The sequence below is a fragment of the Struthio camelus genome, chromosome 12, assembly GCF_040807025.1.
Source record: "Struthio camelus isolate bStrCam1 chromosome 12, bStrCam1.hap1, whole genome shotgun sequence".
In the NCBI taxonomy this organism is placed as follows: Eukaryota; Metazoa; Chordata; class Aves; order Struthioniformes; family Struthionidae; genus Struthio; species Struthio camelus.
In genome coordinates, this window is record NC_090953.1 from 19108448 (window position 1) to 19121451 (window position 13004).

The 13004-nt window shown below is 39.2% G+C and overlaps 1 protein-coding gene across 4 annotated transcripts in view; it reads right to left on the reverse strand.

Moving 5' to 3' along the window:
- Positions 1-13004, reverse strand: part of TRPM1 (transient receptor potential cation channel subfamily M member 1) — a 126482-nt gene that overhangs the window by 58835 nt on the left and 54643 nt on the right. The window contains exons 7-8 of one of the 4 annotated variants that reach the window (XM_068958219.1): positions 2378-2522; positions 704-833 (exon numbers count right to left, since the gene is read on the reverse strand). The exons of the other annotated variants lie outside the window; for them this stretch is intronic. Of the exons in view, the coding sequence (XP_068814320.1) occupies positions 704-706 (3 nt within the window). The 5' untranslated portion in view covers positions 707-833; positions 2378-2522. The remainder of the gene's footprint in view (positions 1-703; positions 834-2377; positions 2523-13004) is intronic. 4 annotated transcript variants of the gene reach the window in all.

The following is a 13004-nucleotide window of genomic DNA, read 5'->3' on the forward strand; positions in this document are numbered from 1 at the left end:
GAATCAGACAACCCTCTGGAAAACTACAAAGTCAAAAGAATTTGGACTTCATTTCTGTTTGAGGGAATGGTTAAGTTTTGAAGAAAACAATAGACACTAGTAAGAGAGCACAAAATCAAAGTAAGCATTATAAAAGACCACATGGGGCACAGTGCTCCATGAATAATGGAAGTACAGAGAACAGTACTCCTTCACTTTAGGAATTTTTTTACTTAGGCCTTGATCCAAAGTTCACTAAATTTAATGGGATACTTTCTACGGATGTTAGGTCAATAGTCATTGAAACAGGGCATATCACAGCTATACTCCACAGTTGCGTAAACTTCTTTTTTTGTTGTTTCAAAACTGAGTTCAAGTTGCTAGTTCTGACCTGTGAAGTTGCATCAAGCTCAAGCTCTGGTTGTTACAGAAGCTGCCTAATACCCTGTTCAGGCAAAGGGATTGGCTCAGAGCCACTGCCCACCATTCTTGAAGAGTTCCCCTTTGCCTTCCATTTCTGCGCTCAGCCAACAGATGTTTCTTTCTCCAGTGAAAAATTGATTTATGGATGAATCTTCTGTCTGGCACTTGGTTTCCCCTGTGACACTGCAAGAAGGACTGTTAAAGACACCTAATCTAGTCAGAAGATCCTGGTTCTATTAAAAAAGTGTAATTGATTTGGACACTTGACCTCCCTTCTGAAAAATGGAATTTAGATACGTACCATGGTATGTTTTTTTCAGCTAGGTTCTCTAGAGCAACAGAGGGTAAAAGGGAATAAATTCCTTTTTGCTGGGGAATGAATTATCTTTGATGATCCATTATGTGAGAATGTGGGTTTCTTCTACGTGTATCTGCATTTGGAAGACAGGACACATTTTAAGAATCAATATGCAAAACAGGCCTGCACCTTTCGCTCTTCCACTTGTTAGTTCAAACTGAAATGACAGAAATGTACACCTGAGAAAGTACAATTTTTTTATACCAAAATGTCATTTTTTACTGATCCTTCCCTTAATGTAAATTTGATAGCTACGTAACCTTGTCGGTATATCCCTTCTACAGCACCAAGTGCTCTGTCACCTCAGTTTAAGAAATGAGACTGAGGAAAGGTAACCAAGTCATGGCAATCTAACTAAAAGAAAAAATTGCCTGCTACTGCATTTACTTTAAGGCAACCAAGATCAAAGGAACCTTCTACAGCCAGTAAGAACATTTTCCTTACTTGCTATCGCAGATAAAGAACATTTTTTGAAAAATTTAAAAAACATAAATTTGAGATTGGATGTTTTAAACAAAGCCAAGGCTTGATAAGGATGCCTACCCTCTCCTGATAATGTTCTGAATAGTATTTCTGATAGCAAAAGAGCAAAAGATACAATTTCATCCCTCCACTAATAGGCAGGAGGAAAGAGATTAGGTTCAAGGGATTTATCCAGGTGGGCTGAACTACTGCTCCGTGCAAAATACCTGATAGCAGAAATGCCAACACGGTGGTATTTGACTCTCTACTTAAACTGTGAGACAAGAACTGGGATGATTTTGGTGGAGAAAACAAAGGAATTAACTGGTATGTTGGGGGAGGGGGGCAAAAAACAGCCACAAAATCAAAGGAATTCATACACAGTGTGTATAATAAACCTGAACTAGGCTGGCAAAAAAAAACCTAATAAATGTGCACTCCCATCATCAAGGGCAAGTAGCCTACTATCTGCAGTGCTTACTGTCTGCTATGTTTACGCCATAAAATTTTGCATGGTAAGAGGAAGAAATCACTGGCATTTAATTTCAAATATATAATTCTGTCAACTTCAGCCAAAGTGCACATTCAGACTTCAAAGGAATAACACACATGAATGAAAAAATGACATCCTCAGAGAAAATGCCACTACACAAAAGAGAGTGTTCATGGATGCCTGCACTCATACTATGGGAAGGCTCACAGCACTTGGGAGTTTGTTTTGTGGCATAGCTTGATATAAATGCACTGTGAATGAAAGGGATAAAGATATGCATCTCTCCACTGCCCTCACCATGATTCGCAGAAAAAACTTCCCTCGGTTTGTGATGGTACTGGGAATAGGAATGCAGAACCGAGGAACTGATGAATTTGTTTTTATCCACTTAAATAAAATCTTCATATACACTATAGAGGCAGCAGCCCATGCCACAAACCCGTTTCATTACTTATATCTTTCACTGTCAACATACACCCTACACTTCCCCCCACCCCCTGCCCAAGAAAATATGCTTGCTTCCACTGACAGCAAACGCTTCATCTTCAAAAAGCGGCAAGTTCTTATGGTTTTGTTATAACCACTGCAAACCTAAATCTACACCATCTAAATCTAAACCATCTACATTTATATGAGAATACCTGAAAACTCAACAGACATACCCATTTTTCCGAGTGGTAACTTTAGGCAGGCATGGTTGATAAGTTCACTTCCTGAATGCAGCTAATAGCATTTTCTTAACAAAAAGATAAAGTTCATTTCACTTTTCTCAGATCTGATGCGGCTGTTGTTATCTCGCGAATGTATCTGTATCAATGAAATTAACAGACAGATGGGCAATATATCAGGTTTTACTGATTGCATTTCTTTTTGGATGCTTACTGAAACCACTCCACTAATAAAAGCAACTTAATTCACCTAGTATGAGGGAAATATTCTTCCCCTCACTTTTTCCTTCTGCATTGCTTATGTGGCATTCTCTAGATCTAACCAAGGGCTGCGTCATCCAGTGCCTAGTGCAGTCTTACATCAAAAGTAAAATTTATGAACAGCAAATGTGGGAACTGAACTTTAGAAATGCCAAAATGTAGCGTAAAAAGAGGCAAGATTCTGGACTTTTTTCTGCAATACAATATATAAAGTTGCACACCAGTAGGAACTGATCAAAACTACACGCAAAATGTCTACAGAAAATATTGTAGCCACCTTCAAAGTCATTATCAGATCAAACACAAATTTGAAAAGTTTTGGAAAGCAAAAGTTATAAAGGAGTGACCAAAAATTAGGTTGTGACATAATTGATTAAGAAACTGTTGAAGAAGCAGGAAAAAAATAGCAATACCAAAATCTCCTTAGGGCCTGAATTTCAACCTTCAGGAGGAAACAAATGCTGTTTACAGTCCAAGCATGGTATCATACTGAGACAAATCGCATCTCAAAGCATCCTTAATTTTTTCATAGCTGAATTAAATCTTGACCCAGACTAGAATTTTACAGAATGTGACACTGTTGAACTACTGAAACTTGTGATGAGCATTAATACAAATGTCACAGATATGGATATCAGAATTGATGAGAAATGACACGTGATAGCAATCTGCCTGGAAGGAAAAACAAACTAGCTGAGACTCAGTCAGGAATGGACAAAGATGAAAGGCTGAATTACTGAGGACAAGCTTGCTCACAAGGGAAGGGAACAGGGTTATTTATTCATAAGCATCCTAATGATACTGTTTTGTAACAGTAAAATTCATGACCATTCACTGCAATGCTTTGATTAGCCACACAGAATTCATCATATGAAGCAGCAGCACATATGAAAAGAAAAAATAAACCCTAGGACTACAGGACTCTTAGTTATTTGAAGATTTAAGATTTTTTTTAAAGTGCCTGTCCTAACAGATTCTGGCACAACACATATCACCTGATGTCACCAGCAAATTTGCAATTAAATGGACTATCTGAAAAACTCAAAGAATAAACAGACTGAGGGAGAAGAGTATCTTAGAGTCTTGGACTATGATCACTATGGAGGACTGAATGGATTGCAAATATCTCTGGCTGTGGTCATTCTGTTTTCTGCTTGGGGTCAGCAGTTAGCATTTGCACCAACTATACGCTACTTGAGCTCAACTGAAAGGCCTGCAGTTGGAAAATAGCCTCCATCGAAGTCAGTGACAAAACACCCAAGACAGAACAACAGCCTCACCAAAAGTAACTGCTGTTGCAGCATACCAAGCAGAAGGGCCTAGGAGCAACACTTAGGTCCTTATACTTTCTGAGTCCATGCTCTCACTGCAATGTGGAATATGCTGGCCAGGCGGCACATGGTACAGAGAAGGTAGGGCTGCCATCTAGCTTACTGCGTTATGGGCTAAAACAAAGCACTCATTGCAGCTTCTAGAGCTCCAATAAAGCCTGAGTTCATATAAGGAAAAAAAAAAAATAGGAAGAAGAAATAGTTTGATAGCAGAATGACCAGAAACCCTCTTAACACCAGTGAAGAATTACCCAAGTTATTCTGGCTTCTAAATAGCTAATACAAACAACTCAAAAGCCTTAAAGTACAATCAATTAATGGTACAACCCATGAACAGCAGTGATGGGAAATGACTTAGTTCCCAATCTGATTCCTGTAAAGCAAGCTGCAGTTTTTGAAATGAAATAATCCCTAGATAAAATGGGTTTGGATGTGCAATGGAATTATCTTCCTAGTCTGAAGTACAGGCTGTTATCCCCAGCAAATTTATTATGGCCTTGAGTAGGATCTAATGAAATAATTTAGTGCAGCAGCAAAAAAAAGAACGCTCCCCTTACTCCCTCCTTTGTAGAAACTCCAGATTTGCAATCCCCTGAAAGCACTGAGTTCCTGTAAAAAAAAAAAAAAAAACTACCTGTTATGAAGGAGAAGCATGCTTTTATGTGCACATAAATTTGATGGTTCCTTTCAACTTCAGAATAGTATCACCATAATTCTTCTCTGGATGACATACATCTCTAACTAACTAAAATAATAGCTGCCTTTACTGCCTAGGTTCATCTGCAGTTGTTCTCTGGAGTTTGTCAAGTGTTTACAATTTGAAAGAGTATCCCTAAAAGCAGAACAGAGGAAATCGACACAGCTTCTTTTATCGGTCTGTAATGCAAGAAAGGCTGTTCCGCCCAGTGAGAAGTGCGAGGGAAATGAAATAAGTTATTTTTGGCAAGATTTCACCCACGAATAAAGAGTTTTTGTAATTCAGTCAAGTGCTGTAAGTGCTACTCCTCCCTCACGGAAAAGCCTTTAAAACCTCCCATAGCAACAGTGGCAATTGTCTATGTTCCACAATTCTTCCTCCTCCTCTCCCTTTTCTTTGTGTTTGAAGGGACTTTGCCCAGAAAAACAGAAACTAAACACATGTTCTGCTTAAGCACAATTGACATCCAAGATGAGCCATAACAATGAAGAAAAAAGTGCTGATCACTCAGGCAGCGACATACCAATCCCAATTCCATACCACTTCCTCAGAAGGGAATTCAGTGCTTGAATTCCTCCTCCCACCTGGACTACTCGCAGCCAGCTATTAATGCAAACACGTATTTGCTTAACTCTTGATTCTGTAAACACCTGGGCACGTGTGCTTAGTTTTATAGCCATGAAAAGTCTCATTGACTTCCATGAAACTGTGCAATAGACAGTAAGCTGTTCAAATAAAAGTCAATGGGAATATTCAGCAGCATAAAGCTAAGGCTGTGGCTAAGCGTTTACAGGATCAGGAGTTTTAAAATGCCATAAAATACTCTGTGCCTCTGTAGCAGTGTTCATCTGAATATCTTAATGTACAGACATGGATTGTTTCATTTTGCCTTATAAAGTAAACAGCCTGCTTGTAAAATTCGGTGAAGTTGATATTATTCCCTAGCTAAACAACTGTAGGTGTTCACAATCCATGAGACACTTGAATGGAAATCTGCTGTCATAAACATGGATCTTGCTGATCAACGTATGGGTTAAAATAAATAACTAAAACTACTATAAGTTGCTGAAACAGTATAAGGGCACTGCAATTTTCAGCTTGGTCACACTCATTATGTTTCTTAACAACATCAAAAGAGAAATGCAAGCAAGCAGTATACACCCTTGTTAGAGAGATTCTGAAGTTAATAACTCCTCTAAGAGCAACTGGAAAAAAAAAATCTCAAAATTATATTTAGTTTCAGTAATCTTCAGCTGCACAATTGCTAAAAAAGAATTTAGGAATTTTCTCCCTAGTGTACGCAGTTTTTAATTTTTTAGGCAAATATTCTCCCCGCTAACAACTGTGTGGTAGCGGCTGAACAAAAGCAAGTGTTTCTGAATAAATGCTCTGTTTCACTGTATGCCGTAAGACATATGTGCATAATTCATCTTTTAAGCTTTCTGCATTTCTAACCTTCTCCTCAGACTAGCTTTTATCTAAAAGAAACACAGGGGTTAAAATGCCATTATTTCACCTTGAAAAGCTGTAGAGTTTGAATGTAATTATGAAAATTTATATATGGACTCTTCTACCTTTCTAGTCAAAATATTCTTACGGAATTCTCTAAGACCGAGGAAAGCTCTTTTTTCAAATATGGCAACTCCATGTTTTATTTATTAATTCCTTTTAGAGAGAGCGTGCCAACTTAATGCTTTGGGCGATGCTGTACATCACCAACAGGTGGCTACACAGAATAATAACCTGAGTTTAGTTGCACACTTGCAACCAATCTGCCACATGGCTGTGCAGGAGAAACCTACAGCCCCTTGCAACACCGCACAGGCAGGTGGCGGGGACTGCAGCTTGTGAGTGAACAGCGCAGGACAGCCAACTCCACGCTGCCTACGCAGGAGGGACTGAGAACGCACACTGTGTCCGCTCAGCTGCTACAGCGCCAGCCACTGCACAGCGAGGCTCCAGCTAACAGCACGACAAGGGCACCAATGTGTCCATTTGTTATCCACATCAAGGAAAGACACTTCTCACTCCAGCAGAGTGGTCTTTGCATGCCTGGCAGAGCAGGGAGAAGGCATGGGACAGGTGGAGTGAGGCGGTCCTGCCAGCAGAGTACTCAGACACACAGAGCGCACACCCTTTCAGACCCGTGTGGTGCTGGTTTTGGCACAACTTGCCACAGAGCAGTATCCCGCAAAGGGGCTGTCCATAGCAGCAGCTATCAGAGCAAGAATGCCAGTAAAAGTGCTAATGTCCACTTTCTTCTGATCCAAGATGGGACCCCTGTGATGCCAAACACTCCTGTCTTAACATGGATACTTTAGAATGGAAATTCAGAAACTAAACATGGAACTGGAACAATTAATTGAGAATGATACAGAAATCAAACTGCTTTCCAGCCAGGGAACAGAGCACATCTTGTAAAGCATCTAATGTCAGAGATGATCTTTTAATACCAGAAACAGTAAGTGTATCCCACTGCCTCAGCCCTCCTAGCTCCATTTCATTATAAAGATAGTAATTTTCAGATTTCTGACGTGTTTTCACATGATTACTGCTTTCTGTGTTGTTTCTGAGGCTAGAAGAAAGAGTGGCAAGACATCCGCATAGCGTCTTTAGTTATGAAATACAAGAGAATATTTTAGTCTTCAGAAGTGATGTTTACTATGATAAAGAACAAATCTGTGAAAAGAAAAATTGCCATGGATTGCCAGAGAGAAAAAAATGGCAGCATCTGTTTTCTCACAAGAAAAAAATAAAACAACTATTCAGCATTTGCTAATATGTTCAGCTTCACTAAAAAAAATGCAGTAATGGAGCGTTAACTTTGCAACCATCATGGGGCAACACATGACAAAAGGAAGCCGATGAAGCCAAGTCCTCTTGAAATGGCTTCCGTTCCTCCTTATTCCCTCAGCATCATCAGTGGTGCCTCCTCCTCCTCCATTTCTATGGACCTGTGACTCTCCTAAGCTTCAAACCCCTGATTACAGGGCTCTGGTCCAGCTCCATTTTAAGTCTCCTTCTTTTGACTCAACATTGAAAGGCAACTGTGGGTACAATAAATAATCACCTTTTTGCAGCATTCATCCAAATTAATATTGTGACTGGTAGTCATATTCTTCCGTGCTTATCTTTCTGAATATCTTTGCAGTTTTAATACACCTGATAACCAGAAATGCCTGTGGTGGTCCAGGAAGCCACAAGAGAAACAACAGGAAATGAGAGTCAAAGCAAAACCCAGTCTTTTCTCCTCATAACTATGCAGACAACTTTATTGAGCCATGGGGAGAGCTGGAAAGAATACCAGAAATAAAACTCAGGCTAGTTATCTCTTTTAAATTAACTATCCTCCCAGGTCTATCTCTGTCTGGTCATAACAGCCAGCTGCATGAAAAGCAGCTACTTAGAGTCAAGCTTAGCCAAGACTAGCACTACAAAGGAAGCTCTATGCAGAATTTGCCTTCCCAATAATAACCTTCAAACAGGGGACAGACACTTTCAAGTACAGCAGCCTGTTGTAGTCCTCAGTTCTTTAAGGCTATCTGTTCACATTTCTGAGGAATTTGCTTGGACTAGCTCTAGTCTGGCTCTGTGCACTGAATATCCAGGAGCAGCTGGTGTGTACCGGGGTGTGTTGTGAAGTGCACCTTCTGCTTTAGTTTCATCTACAGGAAGCCCAGTTTATGCTCTTTAGACCATTTCATGCTGTGAACCAAAGCAAAGGAAACGGTGATGACTGGGAGATTTGCTTCACAAACATTCTCCTGATCTAAATTAAAATGCCAGTCTAGATGTTCGCACTCAGCTACCCAAATAGCTCCCATGACAAAACGTCCATTTCCTTCTTTTACATCTAAAGACACTATTGGCTTATTTTACTTAGGTTTCTTACATACACATACAAGATGCAAAAATACATGTAATTTAAAAACATATATACCAGTAAAATCAAATTAATATTACCCTACAGAGCTTAAATTTTGTGCTGTAAAACTAAATTGACAAATATGCCACTGATAAAGTACAACATGAATGTTCCCACAAAGAGGTGTATATTTTGTTCCTGAACTGGCTTCAGTCAAATCAAAACAATTTTTATAAAGAGGAGACCATTATCCAGTCAGCATGCTTCTACTCAGAACTGTAGTTCTTCAGGCAGACCCACAATACAGTCAGTCGGCACCAAACCATACACAGAAACTTCCCCAGCTAGAAGATACTTCTCTTATGGACTTCAAAAGATAGAAAAAAACCCACAACTTGAACACATTAGCTGGTTACTAATACAGCTCTAATTTTGTAAGGGTTATTTACTACCTGAAACTGACATAGAACAAATGTGGTGTTTGCAATAAATACAATTATTCTCAACAGAAACCTCTTTGTTTAAGAGGGAATGTTTCTTATGCTTCCCCAAAGCTATACCACAAGTTAGCCTTACAGAACTGCAGTGCTCTAATTAATCAAGATATTTGGAGTATGTTACTCCTAGACAACTACATTCTTTGATTGGAACTCATGAAAACTTTTGCTAGATGGCTTTCCTGCTTACTTTCTCTTTCATCTGGGAGTTTACGGATGCACTCGGCAGCTAATGTTTACCAGTCTTCAGTATTATAGTTATAATAAGCCTCATGTGAAGATTTGCAGCATTCCTTTTTTTTTTTTTTTTAATTTTCCTCCTTTTTCTTGAGGGGGAAAAAAAGAAAAAAGCCTAATGTTTGCCTGTAAAAAGAAAAAGCTTAAAGCCTGCTACCTGAGTCTTGCTAAAGACTCATCTCTTCTTTTCTAATTAGGCACTGGTTATCTTTTACTGAGAGTCATGCTGAAGTTCTATGTATTGACTTCTTGCCATACTTGATCTATGCAAGTAGTCTTGAACAACTCCCTTAGCCCGTGGCTACGCTGACGGCAGAAACAGGCAGGTTTCTAGGCATACTTCTAAACACTCCATTGCGTTTATCTCACTCTCCTCTGAAGAGCATGCAGCTAGGCAGTTTTCCTAGGTTGTCTAGCATTAAGACAATGGCTTGGGAGATAAGGGCTAGTGTCCCTTCTTGTCTGGAAGCCTCTTCCATCCCCCTATGTCTATCACAGTTCTGGAGAGTCACGAAGCAATACGCTCCTTTTCTTCTTCAATGGATTCCTGAACAGGTCCAGGAGAGTACTAGATCCTTACGGAGGGGTTACCAAGATACACTGAGGAGTTCAGCATAAATTAAGGGACAGAGATACTGCCAAGTCTAAGCGCACATGCTGGACACCAGTTGTAGAACCATCATTAGCAACTCCATAGTTGGGTAGAATCTGGACTTCCCTTATCAGCCTTATTTAGAATAACCTTAAAGTTTTTATTTATGTCAGCATTTGACTTGAAATAGTAGACTATTGGGGCCAAGTATTAAAAAACAGACAAAACAAAAATGCAGCTTATAGATACTACAAATATTCAATTATAACCACTAATCAACTCATTCTCCTTCCCTCATCATAACTTATCATCTCCTCTGTATAGAGTGCCTTGTCCACTGTTTTAATTCATAAAAGTACTGACAGTGTATTATTTACATAGGTTAATTCAGATTCTTCCTTGCCTTGTGTGTACCTCTCTTCGCTCTCTTCGTTACTTTGTTCACGACTTATGGTAAAGGCATTTAAATATGCCTAAATAATTTTATACTATGCCAAAAGACAAAAAGTGACTCTTCATGGAACTGCAGAAAGCAGCAGTGTGCTTAATTTATTGGCTTTGCAGGCTGGAAGTTCCCATGAAAGATTAGATAAGAATGATTTGCCTTTTAGTTGACAGGCTCAAGCTAAGCTGGATGTGCTCAGGACGTGTTCTCAGCACTGTCTGACTTTGCTGAATGCACAGTTCTATGAAGCTCTGATTACTATAGAATTATACTTCACTGGCATAAAGCATTAGTGAGGGACTTTATTTTTTTTTCTCAGCAGTCATTTGAGAAGGACATGGGAAAGAAAAAGGTACCCTAAAACAAGTGTAATATAGGAAATACACGCATTTTATTTAAAATATTGCCAGCAACTTTCATTTTGTTTTATCAGAATGCTATTTTAGGCCCACTAGTGAACACGTTTGTACACGACAGCATGGGTTTGTTTTGACAGGGAAAACATCACTGAAACATTCTGAGCTTTGCCTTCTTTTTTGAAGAAGCCAAAAAAACCATGCTTGATTCATGGTTATGGGCTGCAGGTTGAGAGAGTCCCTCAAAAAGGAAGGGAATATGATCAACGTTTTCAAGCACTGAAATGCAATACTGAATAAAACAGAAGTGGAATGCAAAGCAGCACAGAAGAATTGATGAAAGTGCATTGTAATTCAATATGCTCTGTTGCACAGCTGAATTATGGAGACCAGACACCTCCTTCACTTTTCCGAAACAGGAAAGCGAGATTTGTAACACTTCTCTTTAGAGTCGCTCCTTGTGAACAGTTTTAAATGATTAAGCCATTATGTGTTCCTGTGGCATTTTCCATTGTGCGTATTGCTTGCTTTTAAAGGCTACTAGAGTTACTGGTTTGCATTGATGCAGATGTCAAGAGGAGCACAAATCAGTTGTGGAAAGAAGAATGAGTTGAATGCTAAAAAAGGCTATTTGAATGTAAACTTTCTAAAGAGAATATGGACAGAACAAAATCACAGTACTGAAATGAACAATATACTGTAATAAACTATCTTCCCATTGGTTCAGATAATAATTGCATTTTAAGGTGTTACCAAGCCAATCTTGCAAGAACTCTAGATGTTTATGACAGAGTACAAAACTCATAAAACACTGTAAAGTGGGATATACAGCTAAGTGTTGTTACTTTCTCTGAATTTTTGCTTTGGAGACTGATGATGTGACACCTCCTTCAGCAATGTAAAGACTTTTAAGTTTTTTCTGCTAACGATCAATAAGTTATAAACTATGGCTTACAAGCCTATATTGCCTGGTAAATTAAAGACTGTGAAAAGCAAGGAAATCAAATTTTAACTGCAAGGAAAGCCATCTCACTCCATATGCTGAGCTGCCATATGGAGATTAAGATGGAATAACTATGTGAGTAGTAATGCATCACGCCCTCCCGATTGACTTTCACCTACTGATCCATGAGAACTTACAAAGCTTTCCAGTTGTTTGCCAGCCTCTCGTATTTTGGACCTATTATCATTGCAGGACTCACAGTAGTTCATGGGTTCAATCCTTTCTCAAGCAAACCTCCTTACACTAATCACCTCACCAGTCTGATCTTTCTGGAAAAAACACTGAGCTTGTTTTGGCACTATTTTACATTCTACTCTTTGGACATCAGCCCATTTAAGTTTCAAATTAGAAACTGAGACAATAGTTGATAACCTGCAAGCCAAACACCAACAAACACTAACCCTAACTCACACTAACAGTAGAAAAAAAGGGACTTTTTTTCCTTTTTTAAAGTATTGGTAAAATAATTATTACGCTTCTAAGGAAGATGGGCTAGTTAAGTCTAGTCTACTGAATGCTTCCCAAGCTTTATATTAGCTGCCAGTCCTTATTTCAATAAACATCAAAGCAGTTTGCATATAATCCAGAATAGCTCAGGACCTACTTACACCAGGGAACATCTAACCTTGGCAGACCACAATCCCAAATGCCTTCAGACAGAAAGATTAGCTGTGCCCCACAGATGAGCTCTGAAGTCGCTAGAGCAAACTGACTTAGTGGGATTCTCTCTAACAGTTTTTTTTCTCGCAGAGTCCCCATGCAGCGAGATGTAGCCAGAAGGACTGGTGTCTAGCCTGACAGTGAAGTTTTCCCGCTACTTTTCTGTTGAAGATGTGCCATTACAGAGGGGAGAGCTTTCTCTTACCGCTTGGCTCTCCGTAGTCAGGTTATGCCACTTGCAATAGAAATCACAGAAAATGCATCTATACATTGTGACATAAAGAAAAAATTTCAACAAGCACAGAACAAAGGATAAGCACAGCAAATGTTAAGTCTCTCAATATACACAGTAAACAAAATAAGAACATTAAATAGTCCCACTTTACTTCTAAGATTTAGCACAAACAAATGATATGTTACAGAAATATGTTCTGAAAGCTCCAAAGTCCCAGGAGGTTCGCGACCACCACACAAGTGGCAGTCATTCCTGGCAAGCCTGGTAATTAGACATGTCCAGACACAGATTAATGAAACTACAGAAGATATGAGACCTTCAAATGAGTGGCCTCAGTGTCTTCAGCGGGGTAGAATTCATTAACTAGATCAAAACAGAACTGGCAGAACAGGAAAGCAATGCCAAACTAGAGGATTTGTCTTGCATCCTTAATTGAGGTTCA